Source organism: Jaculus jaculus, chromosome 14 (genome assembly GCF_020740685.1).
Source record: "Jaculus jaculus isolate mJacJac1 chromosome 14, mJacJac1.mat.Y.cur, whole genome shotgun sequence".
NCBI classification, from domain to species: Eukaryota; Metazoa; Chordata; class Mammalia; order Rodentia; family Dipodidae; genus Jaculus; species Jaculus jaculus.
Genome location: NC_059115.1, coordinates 53,690,808 through 53,716,000, shown reverse-complemented (window position 1 = coordinate 53,716,000; position 25,193 = coordinate 53,690,808). Strand labels below are relative to the sequence as shown.

Here is a 25,193-nt window from a genome sequence, read left to right as displayed (position 1 = left end):
CGCGCCAGGGCTTCCAGCCTCTGCAAACGAACTCCAGACGCATGCGCCCCCTCGTGCATCTGGCTAACGTGGGACCTGGAGAACTGAGCCTCGAACCGGGGTCCTTAGGCTTCACAGGCAAGCGCTTAACCGCTAAGCCATCTCTCCAGCCCTGTCCTATTTTTTTACAAGCTATTTAGTATTCTCTTTGGCCTCAATGCCAAAAGCACTGTTGAGTTGTGACAACTAAGATCGTCCTTAGTTATATCTGCATATCTGTAGTTATGAAGCAGAATAATGTGTTTTTTTGAGGGGGGAAGTCAAAGTAGGGTCTCACTCTATTGTTCTAGCCCAGGTTAACCTGGAATTCACTCTGCAGCTCCAGGCTGGCCTTGAAATCACAGCCATCCTCCTACCTCTGCCTCCCAAGGACTGGGACTAAGACATGAACCACTGCACCCGGCTTTTTTGTTTTGGTTGAGAAGAGATTTTTTTTTTTTTTTTAAATCACCTTTGTTTGAGAAGAGCTCATACACAAGACTGTGAGAACTTCAACTGGAATATTTCTTATCACTTCATGAATTCTTAGAAGTTGTATTGAATGCAATAAATATCAACGAAAAATAATAAGTATTATTCCCTCACATGATCTTTCATTCTATTTGCATACAAAATAATAGTTTTTCCAATATGTTTGTTTTAGGCAACAGAAGTTTATTGGTTAATTACATTTTATTAAATAAATGTGCCAAAGATTTGTTAGCTAAACAGAAATATGAGACAAAGTCCATAAATCAAGAAACTTAAGATTCAGTGAAAGAAATGGCAATCATTTGCACAGGTAGTCAAACCCTAGATATGAACTAAACTAGACTGACAAGTTTAGGAAACTGCACAAAAATAATGGGTTTTAATTGATTCTCAAACATGTATATCAGTATGGATAACTCAGTTCAACCTCCCATACTCTTTTCTTCTCTCCAGTCACCTTCTGTGGTGATTGATTCAGGTGTCCCCATGCTCTTACATGTTCTGAATGCTAGGTCCCCAGCTGGTGGCAACTTGTGAATTGGAGCCTTCTGGAGGTGATAATTGCTGGTGGCAGGCTTATGGCTGTTCCGGCCAGCTTCCCCTTGCCAGTGTTTGGCACACTTTCCTGCTGCTGTTGTCCACCTAATGTTGGCCAGGAGGTGATGTCCACCCTCTGCTCATGTCGTCGTTTTCCCCTGCCATCATGGAGCTTCCCCTCCAGTCTGTAAGCCAAAATAAATCATTTCCTCTCACAAGCTGCTCTTGGGTATTTCCTAACAGCAACTCGAAGCTGACTGCAATATCTTTCTTCTTCCAACTTGTCCCCCTTCTGCTTTCATGCGACGTGACTTTTTTTCAATTTGTATTCCACATATAAGAGAAAACACGTGATATCTGTCTCTCTGAGTTGGGCTTATTTTGCTTAGCAGGATGATCTCTAGTTCCATACATTTGGGGAAATAGTAATTTTATTTCTTTGTGGCTGAATAAACTCCATTGCATATATATATATATATATATATATATATATATTTGGTTTTTCGAGGTAGGGTCTCACTCTGGTCCAGGCTGACCTGGAATTAACTCTGTAGTCTCAGGGTGGCCTTGAACTCATGGCGATCCTCCTACCTCTGCCTCCCGAGTGCTGGGATTAAAGGTGTGCACCACCACGCCCAGCTGCATATATATTTTATGTATTCTGTTCTGGCAATTAATTTATCTATTCATGAATAGAAAAGGTCTCCCAAAAGAATTATCCATTCCAAATTGTTAATAGTCAGTAGACATTGAGCCTGGCTTCATAGCTTTTTTCTATGTATGATTTTTTTTTTTTTTTTTTTTTTGGTCATAGGGTCTTGCTATGTAAGCTAGTATTCAATTCACAATCATCTTGTCTCAGCCTCCTGAGTGCTGGCATTAAAAGATGTGCACTACCACACCAAACTCAAAGTGATACAGGTTTAGTCATCTTTGGTTAAATATATAATGATAACCAATAACAGACAAGGTAATTCCTGAAAGGGTCCTGCCATCGAATATAAGGAAAGTACTTTGTAGGATCTAGGAATGTAACTCAAGGGTAGACAGCATATTTAGTAAGTACTAAAGTACTCCAGGTTTGAATGCTAAAACCACAAAAAAAAAGTTACTGAAGGAGCCAAATTATATTTCAAGACATGAGAGCGTCTGCCTGCTTTCTTGTCTGGATAGTCTTATTGATGACAAGGAACCATGCTAAGATGTGTAATATTTTCTCCCAAGTAGATGGCTAGCCCACATTTTGATTTTAAGTAAGTGTTGCTGGATGTGGTGGCACTGGGGAGGCAGAGGTAGGAGGATCGCAGTGAGTTTGAGACCACCCTAAACTCCACAGTGAATTCCAGGTCAGCCTGGGCTAGAGTGAGACCCTACCACAAAAAAAAAAAAAAAAAAAAACCTGAGTGTTTGGGTTGCTATATAGATCACTTGATATAAAGAATTTTGCAGGCTAGAGATGGCTTAATGGTTAATCACTTGCCTGTGAAGCCTAAGGACCGCAGTTCAAGGCTCGATTCCCCAGGACCCACATTAGCCAGATGCGCAAGGGGGCGCACGCATCTGGAGTTCATTTGCAGTGGCTGGAGGCCCTGGCATGCCTATTCTCTCTCTCTCTCTCTCTCTCTCTCTCTCTCTCTCTCTCTCTCTCTCTCTCTCTCTCTCCCTCTCTCTCTCTCTCCCTCTCTCTGCCTTTCTCTCTGTGTCTGTCTCTCTCAAATAGATAAATAAAAAATTAAAAAAAGAATTTTGCAAAGTATTTAAGCAAAATCCCTATCTAATTCTTCACTCATTTATCATGTGGTATGAGTTCTTTGCAGTCTGATATAAAAACATATTGAAAAGGGGTTATCCACTTAAAAGAACCACATTAGAAAAAGAGGCAATGGATCAACACCCCTCTGCATTGCTTACAAGTCCCAAATATTTGATATTCACTTCTGTAACACTGATTTGTTGAAAACAAGGAGGCAGTTCTATGGTCTTAAACCTTTAGCTATGCTGGAGTGCATTTATGTCAGTTCAGAGGCACCTGCAGATCTTGGCATGTGGCTGGGCTTTCACGAAGTACGGGTTATAGCAATTACAGGTGGATTGTCTAGAACCCTGATGAAACATTAACTAGGCTGTGAAAAGCCCATAAAAACTGGAAGTCATTTTGTTCATTGGAAGGTGACACAAAGGGGAAGGACCTGAGAGTCTGTTACTGAGAAATGGAAGAAGAGATAACATTAAATGATTTGTGACAGTAACGTTTTACTTCCTACTAAATTTGTGTGGTATAATAAAGCCATTTAAAATCTATCCCAATATTGTTGAGTTTCAAAATTGAACTAGCTCTCCATGGCATGAGCTCCTCAAGGAGCCAGGCAAGAACTGAGAGAGTTCACTACAGTGTGGCATGGGGCCATCTAGTTTCCAGCACCCACCACATCCATCTGTTTCTTGTTTGCGGGTTTCATTGATGGACTGGGACCTGGTGGCTACCTCTGTGTGTGTGCTGCTGTTAATCCTCATGTGCTGAATTTGATGGTATGTAGTCACATCTCTAGGGAGTTTAGGTCCACTCACTGCATTCACAGCCTAGAGAGACAGATTAGGTGCTTAAAGTGAAGGACTTGAAATTCTTTCAATAGCAATTCTCACTACAAAATGCACCGTGGGGATGGGAATGTAGCTGACTGGTACAGGGCTTGTCTGCCATGCACAAGTCCCTGGGTGTCATCCAAGCACCACACAAGGAGGAAGAACGGGAAAAGGAGAAGGAAGGAGGGGGAAAAAGGAAGAAGAAAAGAAGAAATACTTGATCAGTTACTTTTTCATTGCTGAGACAAAACATCTGACCGGAAGCAGCTTGTGGAAGGAAAGCTTTTCTTTTTCTCTTGATAGTTTCATTATGGCACAGAAAGCTCGGCAGCCAACACTCACATCTTCACACCAGCATGAAGGAAGTAGAAAGCAAGTACTGACTAGCAGGGTGGACCATAAACCCTCAAGGCAGCCCCCAGTGACACATTTCCTCCAGCAAAGGTCCACCTCCTAAAAGCTCCTCAGCCCTCTCAAACAATGCCACCAACTGGTGATTAAATATGAAAATGCTTGAAGCCATGGGGGACTTTTATGTTCAAACTGCCACAATGGCATGCATACCATATACAAAGTTAGGCACATATGCCCACTGTGCATGGCACAGATGTTCACAGGACTAAAGTGGCATTAAGTGAACATGTTTGTTCTCAGTACTTGAGTTGCACTCGGATATTTTCGTCTCTAAGTTTTGAAGAGACTATACATGTAGAGATCTGCTAATGCCCGCCAGCAAAGAACTGCAGCATCGTGTGAAGCAAAGGCAGACACATGAAATAATGCCATATTTGGACCGACCAGTTAAATGCAGAAATTATACATCCTATAGTTCATTGGCCCATTCAGCTTGCTGCAACAACAGAAGGCCTTTCCCTAAATCGTATTTGCTAAGACCACTACCAATGTTCCTTCATATCAAAGGTCCAACAAAACTCAGTTATGTGGATTCATATGTTTTACTCCTTGACATCACATTCATTTGAAATGTCAATAGCAATTTACCTTATTGAAATCTGAACACAGGGGCTGGAGAAGAGAGCTTAGCAGTTAAGGCATTTGCCTGCAAAGCCAAAAGACCCTGGTTCAATTCCCCAGGACCCATGTAAGCCAGATGCACAAGGAAGCACATGCATCTGGAATTCATTTTGCAGTGGCTGGAGGCCCTTGTGTGCCCATTCTTTCTCTCACACAAATAAATAAATTAATTAATTAAAAAAGAAATCTAAACACAGATGAAAGAGTGTATACCTTTTAATTATATCGCTAGGTCTTGTTTCTAATACCTGGTTATATTGCTGCACATATTTTCAGTGTGTGTGTGTGTGTGTGTGTGTGTGTGTGTGTGTGTGTGTGATGGCTCAGTGTGTCAGAGCCTTTGGTACACAGGATGAGGGCCCGAGTTTGATCAACAGCACCCAGATAAAAAGCCAGGTGTGGCCATGTCCCACTATAACCCCAGTGATGCTGAAGGGCTGGATAGAGACAAGAGAATTGCTAGGGCTCACTGGTCAGTCACTTTGACTGAAAATGGTGTGAGCTCTGGGTTCCATGGAAAACCCTATCTCAAGAAAATAAGCCAGTAGAGTGATAGAGAAAGACACCTGATGTTCTCCTCTGGACATCCTCTTCTGGTCTCTGCATATGTGCATATAGGATATGCACGTCTGTTCACACATGTGCAGGCACCCATGTCACACATACCACCCACATACACATACAGACACACCAAATAGATAATATGTACTTATTCGTGTTCATGTAATTTGGAACAGTAATAAATTCTAAGGCATTGATACCGAAAATGGAAGATCTTTTTGAAATGAGGATAAAAGCCATGGCTCACCTGCCTAGAATGGACAGTTTTTTCTTGCCTAGTTCCTCCCTTGAGAATGCTCCACCTGAGCAGAATCATTCACTGGTGGTCATTTCTCCAGCGGGGTCAGGAGCTCTTACAGCGACCTCTATTGGAAGGAAGCACTGGAGCCCCAGTTTATTGGTCTATGCAATTTACGTCCCATGCATTTCACGGTATCTACTGGAGAGACCAGAGCCAGTCTAGGAATGCCGGCTCTCTTTGGCAGCCCATCAACCTGATGTGGCTGCAGGACCAGCTGCTGTGTGGCAGCAGTGAGAGACTACAGGTGGCAGATAGCCCTCCAGAGGTGTTCAGAGCTCTTTCTAAAATGACCATCACATGAGTGAATCCTCACACAACAGTGTCTGCTTTTTCTTTTAAATATTTTTATTTATTTATTTGAAAGCTACAGACAGAGAAAGAGGCAGATAGAGAGAGGGAGAGAGAATGGGCGCGCCAGGGCCTCCAGCCACTGCAAACAAACTCCAGACGCGTGCGCCCCCTTGTGCATCTGGTTAACGTGGGTCCTGGGGAGTCGAGCCTCGAACCAGGGTCCTTAGGCTTCACAGGCAAGCGCTTAACCGCTAAGCTGTCTCTCCAGCCCAACAGTGTCTGCTTTTTTTAAGTGAATTAATTAAAGAACTCACTAGATGCCGCAGATTAATATAACTTTTAATAAATATGTTGACCCTCCAACCCTGAGCAGAAAACCCATTTGAATCTCAAGCTAGGCTCTAGATCATATGAGTGAACTGCTACTGCCACCTTTGGGCCCTGTAGACTAATGACAGTTTCAAGTTTGGGTGAAGAGATCATATATATATATATAATATTCATCATAGAGCCTATAATATTAAAATTATGAAATGATAGAAAATGTGCATTCCTTGATATGCCTGGAATGGGACCAAAAAAAAAAAAGTGTGTTTTTAAGAGCCTGTTTGGGGATGTGTCCTTTCCATCTCACATCAGATGTCCAGGTCCCAATGTCACATGTTCTCTGTATCCCTCGGCAGGATCGGAGGCGCCATTCCCACGGTGTTTTCCTATTTTGCTGAAGTCCTGGCCCGAGAGAAGCGGGGCGAGCACCTCAGCTGGCTGTGCATGTTCTGGATGATCGGCGGCATCTACGCCTCTGCCATGGCCTGGGCCATCATCCCACACTACGGTAAGGGGCTGGCCGTGTGCCAGCCACGTCGACAGCTGCTGTTTCCTTCTGCTCCCAGCCCCACCTCGTTTCTCTTCCATCAGTGCTGGCTTGGGGACATCATCGTCATCAGGTTCCTCTGTCACACTGTTCAGGGGGAAAGTTTCTGTAGAAAGAACAGCATAAAGCTTTTGGTTCTTTACGAATGAATAAAATAGGAAAGAATGGCTTCACTATCTTCTCACAACACTTCTGGTCACTCAAATAGATGGGAACGTTTCTTTCTTTCTTCCCCCCCCCCCAACCAATCAATTTTCCTATAGCCAGGCTTCCTTCGATTTAACGCAGTTCAATTTAACTCTGTGTTCACAGGTTAAGGATTCAGATGTACAAAATTATCTGTACTTCCTCCTCTCCCCACCCCCCACCACCACCAATTCCGATGTCAACTGCTAGTGTAGGCTGTAAATTGCAAAGTACCACAGTCCCCTTCCTCAGGTTCCATCAGTGGTTAGAATGGATCCCAGATCCCAGGGAGCTACTTGACTTGCATTTCCAAGTCTGGTATCAAGGATGTTACAAAGGATATAGTTGAACCCCCAGACCAAGATGCATAGGACAAGGTGACAGAGCCTGTGCCAAGCTAACCATCCTCCTGGCACTCAGTGGGTTTAGCGATCTGAAAGCTTCCAAACTCCATAGTTCATGGTCATGGCATTTATTAACCTAGTATCTAGCCTCTCTAGCCAGAAGGTGGGGATAGTATTGAAAGTTCTGATCTTTTATCTTTTTTTTTTTTTTTTTTTTAGGTAGGGTTTCACTCTAGTCCAAGCTGACCTGGAATTAAAATAAATAAACCATTTTTTTAAAATTTCTGTTTATTTTTATTTATTTATTTGAAAGTGACAGACAGAGAGAAAGAGGCAGAGAGAGAGGGAGAGAGAGAGAGAGAGAGAGAGAGAGAGAGAGAGAGAGAGAATGGGCGTGCCAGGGCCCCCAGAAACTGCAAACAAACTCCAGACGTGTGCGCCCCCTTGTGCATCTGGCTTATGTGGGTCCTGAAGAACCAAGCCTTGAACCGGGGTCCTTAGGATTCACAGGTAAGTGCTTAACCGCTAAGCCATCTCTCCAGCCCAAATAAATCATTTTTTTAAGAGAGAACAAATACATGCTTATTTCCCAGAAACTTCAATTTCAAAAGGATGAGTATCTCTGTGTCATGAATTAAGCATGAAGATTTTATATATATATTGCTAACAAACTATTATAGTAAGGTATATAGTCTTTTGTTAGTTTTTAAAGGCATCATTTGTGTGTTGTGTGCTATCAATTCTGAGACAGCATTGAAGTCAGATCCCTATCACATTCAGGAGGGACATAGATCCTTCCCAGGGTGTCCTCCAGAGAGCAGATACAGAGAGCAGCAGTGTTTGCAGCAACATAGCTCACTGCTATTCTTGAGACTATCATAAATCTCAGACACTCAAGTGTATATTTACCCATCCCTTCTGGGCCGAGGCCTGTATCAGTACCACCTTTTCAGGAAGCTCAGAACTGGGGAAGGAGTGGGATGAAGCCTGGAGCTGGGCCCTGATTTGTATAATTTAAGAGGTTACTGACTCTACCCCCCAAAACCTGACTCCTTAATTTCTCCTAAGAAATCACTGTCCCTGCTCCTCAGAGTTCTAAAGATTCCATGTTCTAAGCAATACATTATTCAGGAAACAGAAGTCCTGAATTGCTTTATCTACAGACAAATGAAATGCAGAAGCAGGTCAATAGAACCCAGGAATTGAATCTAATACAGAAGGAAAAGGAAGGGAGGCTATGGCTACATTGTGTGTGTTCACACAAGTTTGTAAATATATATAATTTGGGTATGCAAATATATATATTACTATTTCCTGCAAATGGGCTAAAAAATACAAATAGTTCATAAACTAAAACCACATGTGACTTCAACACTCACTCTTTGGGGTCTCTGGATGTAGCTCAGTGGCTCAGTACTTGCCTAGCTTGCATGGGATCCTAAGAGCAAGTGTTCACCATGGGGGAGGGGGGAACTCATTCATTGCTGCTCCTAAACTCTGATGAGTCTAAAAGCTTAGATTTCAAAAACTCACTTGCTCATTTTCTATTTTTCTACTTTAAGGAGAGAGCTTTATTTTTTTTTCTTTACCAAGTATAATTGCATTAAGAAATAACCTCAGAGAGCTTGACCCATGGCCACCAGCCAAGGAAGAGAAGACTTTGCACCTTCAACGTCAGCTTCTTTGTAGCACAGTGCTGAACACATGCTTTTCTCAGCTCTCTGGTTCACGTGGAAGAGATCCTGAGAGATTAACTACTTTATGAGAACTGTGAAAAGGAGGGAAAAAAGAACTACAGAGCTTTGGTAGCATCTGGCTTCACCCACCATAGCTTTCATAGCTGCTGGTCACTTGCATGCAGGTTTTGTGGGATTAAAATATGGTGCCATGATTTCCAGATGGCCACAAGTTCAGCCCCACTCACCATTTCTGCACAGGGCATAGCCTAGAATAATTTCTCCCCCCCCCCTCTCTCTCTCTCGCTCCATCTCTCTGTCTTTGTCTCTCTCTCTCTCTCTCTCTCTCCCCCATCTCTCTCTCTCTCTCTCTCCCCCATCTCTCTCTCCATCTCTCTCTCTCTCTCCCCCATCTCTCTCTCCATCTCTCTCTCTCTCTCTCTCCCCCATCTCTCTCTCTCTCTGCATCTCCTTGCCAGTCTTATTCTCTAACTCAGTTTCTTGTGACAGCTCAACTGCTTAGCTCTGGCCAAATCTCTCGATTTCTTTGGCTCCTTGAATTTATGGCAGTTCTCTTCCTGATTCTCCCTTCCCATACCACTAACAGTTCCCAATATTGGCCTTCCTAAACTTCTTGAATTGGCTTCTGAACTCTGCACGTATCCACAAAGGCTTCATTTTCATATTTTTCCTCACAAGAGATTCAATTCCTCTGACTCTACCTTTCCACATTTCCCTGCCCTTCAACTTGGTTGATAATTGTTCTCTTGCTTTGCCGCCCATCAGTGGCCAACCTATGGGCAATTTACAGAGTCTCTACCTTTATTTTCCCATGGCACACATAAAATATATCTCATCAATATCAAAAAGGGCTAACTCATCCATATATAGCTGGAACAGTGAAAAATTGTAAATCCTAAGCAATGTGTGGAAAGTTACAAAAATAATCACAACACAGCAAAATCAAAGACGTGAGGCTGGCTTTAATTTGTACATTGCTGATACCTTAAATAATGACCTGGTTAGGAGATACGTCATGGAATATTAAAATCTTATAGCTATATTTTCCTGAAGCTTTTCCATGGTCACAAGTGGAGGATCAACAATGAATTATTTCAATTAATCCTGTCTGCAAATTAGCATCAACAGGGAACATATTTAAAAACACTCTTGCTGAGTTCATTGTTATGCTTTTGAACTTGAAGAGGTTTGTTTTGTTTTTTAAAGTTGAGATTTAAAAGCTTCTCTGCTGAGGTGACTGCAAGAGAGGTTGGTGTCCTATGGGTGGACTTTTCCAGGGGCACGTACTTATGCAAATTCAGTAAGCCAGTGCTTAAGATGTGTGCACATGATGATGTGGATGTCACACTGTTCCAGTGTCTACTAAGCTTTTCACTTCTCCATACCCTGAAAATGGCCACTCATGAGTCTTCCCCCAGGTCCGTCCAATTAGATTCCTCCAGGCTGGGAATTCTTATTCTTTCCAGATTACAGTATGACCATAAAATCAAAAATCAAATATTTTATGTATACAAATTGATTTTTTTAACATATGTATATGCCTTGTGTAATGATTGCTAGAATTGAGATCATTAATACAGCAATCAACTCCCATGGTTATCTTTGTGTGGGGGGTAAGAGCTCTTAAAAATCTATGTCCATGGCAAATTATAAGTACACAATGCATTATTATAACCATAAGTCATTACAGTGCCCACTGGGTATCTAGAACTTACCATCCTCTGACTAAAAATGTATACTCTATGACTACCTTCTCCCTCCTTTCCCCAGCTCCAAGCCTCTGGTCATCACTCTTCTCCTCTCTGCTCCTGTGAGTTTGATGTACTCTAGATTTCACATGTGAGATCACACAGACCAAAATGATCACACACAGCTTTCATACCTGGCTTATTTTACCTAGCATGATATCCATGTCAATGCAGTGGCAGAATCTTCTTCTTTCTTTCTTTCTTTCTTTTTTTTTTTTTTTTTTTTTTTTTGTTGTTTGTTTTACAAGGTAAGGTTTCACTCTAGTCCAGGCTGACCCTGGAATTCACTATGAAGTCTCGAGGTGTCCTCAAACTCATGGTGATCCTCCTACCTCTGCTTCCCGAGTGCTGGGATTAAAGGCGTGCACCACCACACCCGGCTAGAATTTCCTTCTTTTAAAAGTTGAATGATAGCCCAGTGTTATGAGGTTTTACAGGTTTTTTTAAAATTATTTATTTATTTATTTATTCATTTATTTATTTATTTGATAGTGAGAGAAAGAGAGTGCACATCAGGGCCACCAGCCACTGCAAACGAACTCCAGATGCATGCGCCACCTTGTGCATCTGGCTTACATGGATACTGGGGAACTGAGCCTTGAACCAGGGTCCTTAGGCTTCACAGGCAAACGCTTAACCACTAAGCCATCTCTCCAGCCCAGTTTTACACTTGTACCATCCTACCATTGCAAGTCTTACATCCTTTTGAGTTGATTTTCTTTCTCCCTCTCTCTCTTGCATGTGTATGTATGCACATCCTTAGGTGTGTGGGCACACATGTGTGCAGGTACACATGCATCTGTATGTGCACGCATATGGAGGCCTGGGGTTGAAAATGAGTGCCTTCCTCCATTACTCTCTTATTTACTGGGACAGGGTCTCTCGCTTGAACCCAGGGCTCACCAACTCAGCTAGTTTAGCTAGCCAGAGTGCCCGGGGGCTCCTGTCTCTGCCCCTGTACGACTGGGATTACAGGCTGGCCCACCTCAAATGTCCATGGGTGCTGGGGACCCAAACTCAGGTCCTCATACTTGGGTATCAAGCGCTTTACCTACTGAGCCATTTTCCTGAATTGACTTTTTTCATATGGAGCAAGAAGTGTTTATCATTTCATTCTTTTGTATGTGGATATTGAGTTTTCCCAACCATTTATTGAAGGGACCATTTTTTTCTCCCATTGTGAATTTTTGGTGTCCTTGTAGATTATATGACCATGTATGCATAGATTGAGTTCTGAGTTCACTATTTTCTTCCACTAGCCTATGTATTTGTGGGTTTTGCTGGGAACCAATGACTGTTTCAATTACTCAACTACTGTCACTGTGTGATATAATTTGAAATCTGGGCACATGATGTCTCCCACTTTGTTCTGGTTCAAAGTTGCTTTAACTCTTCAGGATCTTTCATATTTCATTTGCATTTTAGAGTTGCCTTTATCTGTTTCTGTGAAAAACAGTATTTAGCTAGTTCATTATTAATGTATAAAAACACAAATAATTTTATGTTGATTTCATATCTATAAATTTATTGAATTCATTGATTATTTATCCCTGTTTGGGTAGGGGAATCTTCAGAATTTTTCCATATAAAATCATGTAATCTGGGGCTGGAGAGATGACTTAGCAGTCAAAGTGTTTGCCTGCAAAGCCAAAGGACCCAAGTTCAATTCCCCAGGACCCACATAAGCCAGATGCACAAGGTGGTGCATGCTTTGCAGTGGCTGAAGTCCCTGGCACACCCTTCCTTCCTTCCTTCCTTCCTTCCTTCCTTCCTTCCTTCCTTCCTTCCTTCCTTCCTTCCTTCCTTCCTCCCTCCCTCCCTCCCTCCCTCCCTTCCTTCCTTTCTTTCTTCCTTCCTCTCTCCCTCTCTCAAATAAATAAATAAATAAATTTAAAACCATGTAATCTGTAAACAAAGGCAGTTTTACTTTCATTTCTGATTTGGGTTCCTTTTTCCCTCTTTCTCTTCTTCTCTTCCTTCCTTCTTCCCTCCCTCCTTTCTTCCTTTAAATTTTCCTGTCTTGTTGCTAAGGTGACGACTTCCGGTAAAGAAAGGAAAGGACAAGTGTACGTATCTTGCCTTGTTCTTGCTCCTAGTGGCAAAGCTTTTCGCTTTGCTCTCTTGTGTTTGCTTAGGCTTCGGGTAGATGGCCTTCCTGATGAGAAGGTCTGTCGGTAATTTTCAAAGTTCCCATTTGCTTTCAGCCTGTGGTCAGGAGTGGGGATCTTTAGCTCCCTGCCCGCTTCCTGCGAGCATTCCTAGAACTCTGCTTTGTATGACAGGCACCTGGGACTTGATTATGTTATTCATGGGGCAGACAGCTGCGAATGGGAGTAAGGAAGAAGAGAAAGTGTGATCTACGTATGTTGGAGTTTCAGCATGCTTGGTTTCATGCAAGCTAAACGCCATGCCTGCTCATTGGGTTTATCCTCACTTAACAAGCAACATTAGCCCGGCGTGGTGGCGCATGCCTTTAATCCCAGCACTCAGGAGGCAGAGGTAGGAGGATCGCTGAGAGTTCGAGGCCACCCTGAGATTACATAGTGAATTCCAGATCAGCCTAAACTAGAGTGGGTGAAACCCTACCTCAAAAAAAAAAAAAAAAAAAAAGCAGCATTTCTCTCTCTCTATCTATCTGCCTCTTTCTCTGTCTGTTTGTTGCTTTAAAATAAATAAACAAAAATAAATAAATTTTTTGAGGGGCTGGAGAGATGGCTTAGTGGTTAAGTGCTTGCCTATGAAGCCTAAGGACCTGGTTTAAGGCTTGATTCCCCAGGACCCACATAAGCCAGATGCACAAGGTGGTGCACACGTCTGGAGCTCGTTTGCAGTGGCTAGAGGCCCTGGCATGCCCAGTGCCCATGCCTCTTTCTCACTCTGTCTGTCACTCTCAAATAAATAAATACAAATAAACAAAAAATTCAACAAAAAAGCAACATTAGACATAGTGAATACCAGGTCAGACTGGGCTAGAGTGAGACTACCTCAAAAAACAAACAAACAAAATAGGCTAAGGGGCTGGAAAGATGGCCCTCATTAAAGGTGCTAGTTTGCAAAGCCTGTCAGCCAGAGTTAATTCACCAGTATCCACATAAAACCAGGTTCAAGGGCTGGACAGATTGTTTAGTGGTTATGGCGCTTGCCTACAAAGCCAAAAGACCCAGGTTCACCCCAGGACTCACGTAAGCCAGATGCACAAGGTGGCAAATATACATCTGGAGTTTATCTGCAGCAGTTGAAGGCCCTGGCATGCTCACTCTCTCCCTCTGTTCCTCTTTCTCTCTCTGTCAATAAATAAAAGTAAAACAGAAAGAAAAAAAACAGCTGCAAAACATGGTACATGCATCTGGTGTTACTTTGCAGTAGCAAGAGACTCTAGCATGTCTATACATACACACACAGTCACACACACACACACACACACACACACACACACACACACACACACACACACACAGAGAGAGAGAGAGAGAGAGAGAGAGAGAGAGTAACATTAGCTGGTAAGGTGCTTGCCTGCAAAGCCAAAGGACCCAGGTTTGATTCCCCAGTACCCACATAAGCCAGATACACAAAGTGGCTCATGTATCTGGAATTCATTTGTGGTATCTAGAGGCCCTGGCGTGCTCATATTGTCTGTCTGTCTGTCTATCTATCTATCTTTTTATATCTGCTTCTTTCTCTCTCTCTCATAACTAACTAAATAAATAAAATATTTTAAAAACTAAACTAAGCTTGACATGGTTGTACACACCTTTAATCCCAACACTTGGTAGGCAGAGATAGGAGGATCACTGTGAGTTCAAGGCCAGCCTGGAACTACATAGTATATTCCAGGTCAGTCTGGGCTACAGTGAGACCCCTATTTCAAAAACCCAAATAAATAAATAATAACATTGTTGCCTAGATAGCTCTCCTAGATAGCTCAATGTCATATATGTAATTACTTTTCTTAAAGTAGATAAGGAGTTAAAAATCCATCTACTTCCCCTCTAACCTCTAGGGAGGAAAAAGCTATATTTTCCCTTGGAAGTTCTGCCTTGTATTATTAATGCTATGGCCCATAGAAACAATGACAGCAGAGCAGTCCCTCCCTTCCTCCTCTCTTGCTGAGATCTTTTAGCACCACCATCACTGTGGTGTACTATGTGTTGAGGACTGCTAGAGAAAAGTGACTCAGAGGGACTGAAGAGATGGCTTAGTGGTTAAGGCACATGCCCGTGAAGCCTAAGGACTCAGGTTCAATTCTCCAGGTCCCACGTAAGCCAGATGCACAATGGTGGCACATGCATCTGGAGTTCATTTGCAGTGGCTAGAGGCCCTGAAGTGCCCATTCTCTCTCTCCCTCTCTCCGCCTCTAATAAACGAATAAATAAAAGAAAAATGACTCAGAGCCAAGTGTCTCTCACCTGCTCTAGAGGGGAGGAATGAACAAGGAAGGGTTGAATGTGTGTTTCAGACAGCACATGGTTCACTTAGCTGGGAGGCGTGTGGACTTGATTCTAGGTGCTCCTTTTCTACATGCAGTCAACGCCACCACCACCTCGATTCTCGCTCCACACGAGCCTCCACAGCGGATCTTGACCTGTCCATAGGATTGGTGAAGGGTTCTTGTGCGGTTAGATATGATGCCAGAAAGTGGATTGTGATCATCTCATGAGCTGTCGAGACGTGGACTGCAGCCTAGAGCATCTGCTGGCTGGTGGGACCAGCCTGGCACCTCGTTTCTGTGCTGGCATCAGAAAACGATGGTAGTCTCCCTCACATCGTCACTCTTGGAGTTGAAATGTTCCCCAAACTAGACAGTTGTTGCTATCTTAAGGTTTCTAATGACCACACCTGTAATTAATTCTGGCACTAAGCAGGAATAGTGAAAGAGCATTGGTATGAATTTGAGGCCATCCTGGGCTACATGGTGAGCTCCAGATCAGTGTGGGATACGATATGAGACCTTCCTCCGAATAAACCAGTGGATGATCAAATGAAGTCCACCACACCCAGGCTTTGCTATCACGGCTCCATCACAGGCCCTGCCCACCAGCCATGTGCAAGAACTTCCAGGCCGTCTGCTTCTCCCCTGTGGCCCAGACCAGGCAGGGAGACCAGCAAACCAAGTGGACATGCTCCAGCCTCAAACACTAAGTGCCCACAAGGGTTGGGACTAGGTAGACCAGGCACCCATTCTCAAACCTAGTTCACAAAGGAGCTAGATTTTTTTTAAATCATTGTTAACTATCTTTAATTTTTTTTTTTTTATTTTAGAGAGAAAGACAGAGTCAAATGGCAGGCCAGGGCCTCAGCCACTGCAATCGAATTTCAGACACTTGTGCCACCTTGTGGGCATGTGTGACCTTGCGCTTGCCTTGTCTTGTGTGCACCTGACTAATGTGGGATCTAGAGAATTGAACATGTGTCCTTAGGCTTTGCAGGCAAATGCCTTAACCGCTAAGCCATCTCTCCAGCCCTGTTATCTATCCTAATTATACATATTTGTGGAACTCAATATAATCCATGTGGTGGTTTGATTCAGGTGTCCCCCATAAACTTAGGTGTTCTGAATGCTAGGTTCCCAGCTGATGGAGATTTGGGAATTAATGCCTCCTGGAGGGAGTGTATTGTTGGGGGCGGGCTTATGGGCTTTATAGCCAGTTTCCCCATGCCAGTGTTTGGCACACCCTCCTGTTGCTGTGGTCCACTTTATGCTGGCCAGGGGGTGATGTCCACCTCTGCTCATGCCATCGTTTTCTCCTGCCATTGTGAAGCTTCCCCTAGAGCCTGTAAGCCAAAATAAATCTCTTTTTCCCAGAAGCTCCTCTTGTTGGGTGATTTCTACCAGCAATGCGAACCCGACTGCAACAATCCATCAATATATGTATATTATATGTAATGATCAAATCAGGGTAGTTAGTATGGTCGTCTCCTTAAGGATTTAAAATTTTGTATTAATATATAAGGATGATACATAGTTATGAGGTATACTGTGATGTTCAGTACATGATGTGTACTGACCAAATGTGGGTAACATTCCCATCTCTTATTATTACTTTGTATTAGGAGACTTCTACTCCTATCTTCTATTTATTTATAATATATATATATATATATATATATATATATATATATATATATATATATGATAAATAGGTTATTGTGTCCTATAGCAACACCAGGGGGTTGTGGGATGCCAGAACTTATCCTACCTGTCTTGGTACCTGTTACCCAAGTTCCCTTTGTCTCCTCAGTCTGCCACCTTCCCAGGCTCTGGCAGTCATGATTTTATATGCTGACAAATATGGTTCAGAGTCATGTATGAGAGAAACCATGTTGAATTGGCCTTTCTGTATCTGACAGAGTGCCCCCCCTTCCAGCCATTTTGCTGTTGATGATAGATGACATTCTTTTAATTGCTGAACACTGTTCCATTTCCTACATCTACCACATTTTCTCCATCCATTTGTTTGTTAATGGGCATCTTTATTATATATATATTTATTTATTATTTATAAAATATTTTGCTTATTTATTTGAGAAAGGGAGAGAGAAAAAGAGGCAGATAGAGGAAAAAAGTGGACACACACCAGGGCCTCTAGCCACTGCAACAAACTCCAGACATATGCACCACCTTGTGCATCTGGCTTACACGGGTACTGGGGAATCGAACCTGGATCACTAGGCTTCAGGTGAACACCTTAAGCCATCTCTCCAACCCTGTTTATTATTTTTGAGATAAAGTCTCTCACTGTCGCCCAAGATGACCCAGCACTTACTGTGGAGCCCAGGATGGTCTCTAACTCATGGCAATACTATTTTATCCTTCCAAGTGCTAGGATTATAGACCTAGGTTGATTCTTTTATTTATTATTTGTGTGTGTTATGCATATGAGTGTATGCATATCCGTGTGTGTAGTACAAGTGTGCATGTTTGCACATGTATATGGAAGTCAGAGGTCATCATTGAGTGCCATATTTTTTTATATATAACAAGGAAATTTTATTTATTTTGTGCACATGCATACACATGTGAAAGAGAAAGAGAACATGTGTATACAGGTGCTCCAGGGTCTCTTGGTGCTGCAATGGAACTCCAGATGCATGTACCACTTCGTGCATCTGGCTTGATGAGGGTACTGAGGAATCAAACCCCAGTCAGCAGGCTTTGAATGGAACTGCCTTTGACCACTGAATCACCTGCCTGGCTCCAGGTTTCTTCTTAAAATTGCCCTCCACCTCACCTTTTAAATCTTTTTTTTTTTAATTTATTTATTTGAGAGTGACAGACACAGAGAGAAAGACAGATAGAGGGAGAGAGAGAGAATGGGCGCGCCAGGGCTTCCAGCCTCTGCAAACGAACTCCAGGCGCGTGCGCCCCCTTGTGCATCTGGCTAACGTGGGACCTGGGGAACCGAGCCTCGAACCGGGGTCCTTAGGCTTCACAGGCAAGCGCTTAACTGCTAAGCCATCTCTCCAGCCCCACCTCACCTTTTGAGACAGGGTCTCTCATTGAACCTGCTGCTTACCAATTTGATTAGACAAGCAGGCCAGCGAGCCCTGGTGATACTCATGTCTTTGCCTCCTTAGCACTGGAGTTACAGACACACTGCTGCCGCCCCCTAGCTTATTTTATTTTATTTATTTATTTTTATAATTAACAACTTCCTCATTTGTAAACAATATCCCATGGTAATTCCCTCCCTCCCCCACTTTCCCCTTTGAAACTCCATTCTCCACCATATTCCTTCCCTTCTCAATCAGTCTCTCTTTTATTTTGATGTCATCTTTTCCTCCTACTATGCTGGTCTTGTGTAGGTAGTGTCAGGCACTGTGAGGCTCAGCACTGCAGTATCTCTATCACACCTTCCAAGGCTCGGGGTCCATTGTGGAAGAGGTGGTAGAAAGAATGTGAGGGCAAAAGGAAGGGTAGGACTCCTAACAATGTGCTCCTCCAGACACAAAATGCCCCTAGCTTTTACAGGGCTGCTGGGATCTGAGCTGCGGCCCTCATGCATGCACTGAAAGAATTCTACCGACTGAGTCATCTCCCTGACCCCTGGGTTATTTCTTTTCTCTTCTTGGCTGTGTGCACATATGTATGTAATGTGTGTGTATGTGTGTGTGTGTGTGTGATGTAGTGGGGAGGTGATGAGTATGCACATGTATGTGCCCATACAGGCTCCCATAAGCTTGCCTAGGGTGGAGAACACTTGCCTGTGGTGCAGTGGCCAGAGGAGAACATCTTGTGTCCAACTCCATTGCTCTTCCCCAGTGTGTTGTTTTTTGGGTTTTTTTGTGAGCCAAAGTCTCTTATTGATCCTGGAATTTGATTTTTTAAAATATTTTATTTTTATTGATTTATTTGAGAGTCACAGAGAAAGAGGCAGATAGAGAGAGAGAGAATGGACACACCAGGGCCTCTAGCCACTGCAAATGAACTCCAGACGCATGCACTACTCTTGTGCATCTGGCTTATGTGAGTCCTGGGGAATCAAACCTGGGTCCTTAGGCTTCACAGGCAAGCGCTTTAACCACTCAGCCATCTCTCTCCAGCCCTGAGCTTGACTTTTCTTCTGGCAGTTCTCCGGTCTCTGCTCCCCTGTGGCACTGGGGCAACAGTAGTCGCACATGGCCAGGTCCAGCTGTTTATACGGGTCCTGAGGATCTAACTCTACCAGCGTCTCCTCAGACCCCTTGCTTGCACAGGACTTGCTCTTAGCTGCCATCTGTGCAGCCCCCCAGGGTTGATTCTTCACCTCCGCAATTGTGAGTCACAGGGTGACAAGCAGGAGCCTGCAGGTACCCTTCTGTTATGTTGACATCATTGTCTGTGAATCTGCACCCAGCACAAGGACAGCTGGAGCCTACGTAGATCTGTTTCCTGGGGCATCTTCATACTGTCCTCTGTGTCATCTACACCCGTTTACATTCCAACAACAGTGTGCGAAGCTTCCCTTTTTCTCCACACCCCCAGCAGCATGTGCTTTTTGCCTTTCCTTTCTTTCTATGATCTTTGTGATTATAGTCCATTAGCCACGATAAAATGATCTTTCATATAGAAAGATGGGAACAATCTGTATTTTCAGAAAACGACAGGGCTCTGGTGTGGAGGGACTCTCCTGCTCTCCCTTGCCTCGCCCTCTTTGGGCACTGTGGTGAGGAGAACACATCAGCATTCACGGAAACCCCTTTGCCTTCAGCGAGGAGCAGGGACCAGAGCTGAACCAGCGCCCTCGTCCTAGCTGAAGGCGAGATTTTCCGTGAGGCGCAGGCGCAGGAGCTGCAGGGCTGTAGGCTCCAGTAAACTCCCTGCTCATCCTGGGCTTGCCCTGTGCATCCCAGTGAGGTCGGGGCTTCTCAGCATGGGGTGCCTCTAAAAGCCTGCACAGGACTGCGGTGGCCCCACGGGCTCGCCCTGGGCTGCAAACATCACAGGACCAAACTGAGCATATTGGTAGCTGCCATGAGATGCTGTGCTGCAAAGGACGCGTCATCTCATGCCTACCCAAATTACCCGCAAGCCTTGCCTGAGGCCCAGTACGATCTTCCCATCTCTAGTGGTGAGGAGAGGAGGGGAAGGAGTTCCCCTCAGCTAGTTGCGGAAGGAACAAGTGTCCCCAGAAGGAAGGCACTGGGCCAGGTATTTTAGGCACCAGTGCCACTGCCCTGGTGAGTTTTCTGGGCTCCCCTGGCCATCAGCATTTGGGATGATGATGAAGACCCATCATAAAGACCACGGAAACCCTCAGGAGGTAACTAACACTCAAAAGTGGCAGTCAGTCCTTTCTGGGCCTAGTAGTGCAGGCCTGCAGTCTCCCCCACCACCGCCCCAGCTATCTGGTACACGGAGGCAGGAAGATTCCAAGTTCAAGACCTGCATGGACTTCAAGGCCAAAGTGACTTCAAGGCCAGCCTAGGTAACTCAGTGAGACCCTATCTCAAAAAAAGTAAGAAGAGGGCTGGAGAAATGGCTTAGCAATTAAGGCACTTGCCTGCACAGCCAAAGGACCTAGGTTCAGTTCCCCAGGATCCACGTAAGACAGATGCACAAGGGGGCACATGCATCTGGAGTATGTTTGCAGTGGCTGGAGGCCCTCTCTCTCTCTCTCTGTCTCTCTCTCCATACACACACACACACACACACACACACACACACACACACACACACACACATACACACACACACATACATACATACATATCTGCCTCTTCCCTTAAATAAAGAAATTTTTAAATAAAAAGAGTAAAACGAAGGTTGGAGAGATGGCTTAGTGGTTAAGACGCTCACATAAACCAAAGGATTCCCCAGAACCCATGTAAGTCAGATGCAGAAGATGACACATGCTTCTGGAGTTTGTTTGCAGCAGCTGGAGGCCCCGGCGTGACCATTCTCTCCCTCTCTCTCTCTCTCTCACTCTCTCTTTCTCTCTCTCTCTCTCTCTCTCTCTCTCATAAGTAAATATTTTTTAAAGTAAAAGGAATGATGGGGAGGACATGGATATACCTTAGTAATAGAGTGCCTGTCTAGTATGCACAAAGCCCTGAATTCCATCCCAAGTTACCGAAATATATTGATAGGCCCTCTGGCAGCAGATGGCGGAGCTACTGTAAGGGCAAGAGCTGGAATCAACAGAACTGATGCTTCTCTTTTGAATCCTAAGAAGCTACTGGGCCACAGCTCCAATACTCCATATCCCATTAGGATTGGCTGGATGTAAAACAAAACACAATAAAAAAGAACAACAAGTGGAGGCATAAAGAAGATAGAAAGAAATCTGGCTGGAGACATTACAGAGCGTTTATGATACCGCAGACGTCATCATCGAAGGTCCAGTTTCTTTCACTCCAGAGTTCTGCCACTCCCTGCACATTTCACCTAGGTGGTGAACATTCTGGGAAGCACAAAATAGGAAGGATGCATGAGGCTATGTCTGTGCCTCCGTCCAGAATCTCCTTGGAAGTCTCCCAACACATTATCTTCTTAAACAGCATTGGCTATACCCAGCACTTGACCACATCTGGCTGCAAGGGAGTCTGGGAATCGGATAGTCTCCCATTCCAAGCATCAAGGAGAGATCAACAGTAGAGTGGGTACGAGGACACAGATAGCCCCCTCTGCTTCACCATTTCATTCTTTATCTAGAAAATGTTTCATAAATGTTCCATATTTCATAATCCAGTGTTAAGCTATGGTCTTCTGTATTAGCCAGTTTAAAGCACCAAGTAGCAGAAAGCAATTTAGGCTGACTTAACCAGAGCAGGAATTTACTGGGAAACTATTAGGCAACTTACAGAATGGCCAGGAATCTTTTATTATTTTTTTTAAAATAATTGGAGCAATCTATCAGCAAACTCAAATTTTATACACCAAGATCTACAAAAAAGCTTCCAGGACCAAAGGAGCTTTTATATTGATTTGGTGTTTTTTTTCTTCATAGACCATGGAGAAGCTATTTTCTTCACAAGACACAATCATTAGGGGCACCACCTGCTTTAGTAAATCATTATTAACAAAGGATAATGTTATAGACAAATTATCCCAGCAGTTTCCTTCAGATAAAATGCTTTGTACATACTGATGTATGTGTTATACATAGTTTGAATAAGAAAGTCCTTCGTATGTTAGTTTCAAAGACCACCCCCCCCCCAGCCAATGTGAGGCCTCCATAACATTTCAGAGTGGATCAGACTTGCCCAATCCTCAGATCACAGGTGACTAAATACCCAAGTCTTCCACAAAGCAAATGTGAACCCTAACATGACTAACAGGCACGGTCCCCCAAGAATCTTACAGAACTTGATATCCAATAGAGAGAATATGTACCTCTACCTATAGTGGAAATTCAAAAGTTATTGATATTGTATTTCGGCCTTAAGAACAAATACTGTATTCATTCTGTAGAGTAAACATTAGTTTTGAACAGAGGAAGGACTAACTTGCAAGAGGAATTCCTCAGTGGAATGGGGGCAGGGAAAAGAGAGGATAGTATGATGGGAACATGACCAATGCTCGTATATCAAAGCTCCTAATAAATTCGTGGTATTTTTTTAAATACCAAGGAGAGAAAAGGTATGGTGGCCAAAGATGCTGACAGACAAGCAGACTGCAGGCCTGCACATCAAGTCTGTGTTTTGAAAATTTGTATTAGATATGTGGGAATTATACATGCAAAATAAATCCTTGTTGGGTAGGCCATGGGAATTAAAAAAAAAGAAAATTTTAAAAAGAAAAGGGAATATGAATATAAATTATTCTTATAACCTTAAGACGCTCCATGTTTGAGATACTGCTTCTGGAGCTGGAGAGATGGCTTAGCAGTTAAGGCATTTGCCTGTGAAGCCACAGGACCCAGGTTCAATTCCCCAGGACCCACATAAGCCAGATACACAAGGGCCACATGCATCTGGAGCTTTTTTGCAGTGACTACAGGCCCTGGCATGCCTATTCTCTCTCCATCCATCTGTCTCTCTGCTCTTTCTCTCTCTATGCTTGCAAATAAATAAATAAATAAATTTTTAAAAAGATACTGTTTCTGTTAATAAGTCTCCAGTGTTCCATGATAAAACAATTCAAATGATCACATGTCTGATTGGAACTGCAAAAACTCACTTTTGAAAAAAGCAAAGGGCAATACAATACTGGTAGAGATGCAGAGAAACTGTGTCTTTTGTGCACTGTTCAAGGGAATAAACATAATGTAGTCGCTGTGTGAAGGATGCTGGCAGTTTTCAAATAAACTAGATGTGTGCCCAACACATAACCCAAAAATGTACTCCTGGTCACTTCTTCCAGAGATAGGAACACTTATATCCAAATACAAATAAATGTTTATGATTCTCCAGGACCCACATGGGCTACATGCACAAGGGGGCGCATGCATCTGGAGTTCATTTGCAGTGGCTAGAGGCCTTGGCATGCCCATTCTCTCTCTCTTTTTCTCTCTCTCCTACTTTCTTTCTTGCGAATAAATAAATAAATAAAATATATTAATAAAAAAGGTGGAGGACCCAGCACTTGGGAGGTAGAGGTAGGAAGATCACTACAAGTTCGAGGCCATCCTGAGACTACATAGTGAATTCCAGGTCAGCCTGGTGTAGAGTGAGACCCTACCTCAAAAAAACAAAAACAAACAAACAAACAAAAAGAGTGGAGGGAATCTAAAGGACTGACACCCAATGCTGTCCTCTAACCTCCACATGCACATACATGTATGCATTTGTACCTGCATATACACAAATACATGCATGCAAACACATATACACACAAAAGTAGAAAAATGAGGAATGCCCCTCTTTTTTGCATGTGTGTGTGGTTCTGTGTATGAGGGTACAAGTGTGTGTCGGGGTCAATATTGGTTGTCTTACTCAATTACTCTTCATCTTTTTTTTGAGACATGATCTCTTACTGAACCTGGTGCTCACCAATTGGGTTAGACAAGCCGGCTCGTTTTCTATGTGAACAACCAGCCACATACAGAATTCTTTGTTATTTTAAAAATGATCATATGGAAGATTTCCTAAGGGTTTTTTAAAAATTTTTTTGTTCATTTTTATTTATTTATTTATTTGAGAGTGACAGACACAGGGAGAAAGACAGATAGAGGGAGAGAGAGAGAATGGGCGTGCCAGGGCTTCCAGCCTCTGCAAACGAACTCCAGACGCGTGCACCCCCTTGTGCATCTGGCTAACGTGGGTCCTGGGGAATTGAGCCTCGAACCGGGGTCCTTAGGCTTCACAGGCAAGCGCTTAACCGCTAAGCCATCTCTCCAGCCCATAAGGGGGGTTTCATATCACACACTTCATAGCTCCCAATGCGATAAATCCTCATTTGATCATTGTATTTCCTTCAAAAGCATCATGAGGTCTTCCTACATCTGTCAACACACAGCGGGCAACCTTGCTGACTCCTTTCTCCTTCCTTCAGGACCCTGACCCCGCTCTCTACTTTCCTTGTTATACAGAGAAATCAAGCCCTTGCTCACCTCTGACTTTGAACTTATAGGAATGCTAAACCTGCTTTCGTCTTCTCACACTCCTGTTAAAAAAGAAAACACCCCAGACAAGGGGGCTTATACGATAATTTTCTTTTCAAGTTCTAAAGGCTGGAAGTCCAAGCCCAAAGTGCCACATGAGTTGGTTTCTGGGGACGTCTATCTTCCTGGCTTTTTGACAGCTGCATTCTTGCTGCACCCTCACATGGCAAAAGTAGGGGATATCTATCATTTTCCTTCACTTCCTTTTTGTTGGGGGGGGGTTCAAGGTAGGGTCTTCTCTGGCCCAGGCTGACCTGGAATTCACTATGTAGTCTCAGGGTGGCCTCCTGCTCATGGCAATCCTCCTACCTCCTGAATGCTGGGATTAAATACATGTGCCACCACACATGGCCCTTCTCTTCCTTCTAAAATAATTTATTTTTATGTATTTATTTAAGAGAGAGAGAAAGAATATAGAATAGCCATGCCAGGGCCTCCAGTGCTGCAAATGAACTCCAGACACATGTGCCACCCTGTGTATCTGCCTTTACATGGGTCCTGGGGA

General features: G+C 43.5%; 1 protein-coding gene across 1 annotated transcript in view; it reads left to right on the top strand.

Moving 5' to 3' along the window:
• Positions 1-25,193, top strand: part of Sv2c (synaptic vesicle glycoprotein 2C) — a 213,623-nt gene that overhangs the window by 109,377 nt on the left and 79,053 nt on the right. Inside the window, exon 4 of the mRNA XM_004651529.3 lies at positions 6,502-6,653. Coding sequence (XP_004651586.1) covers positions 6,502-6,653 — 152 coding nt within the window. The remainder of the gene's footprint in view (positions 1-6,501; positions 6,654-25,193) is intronic.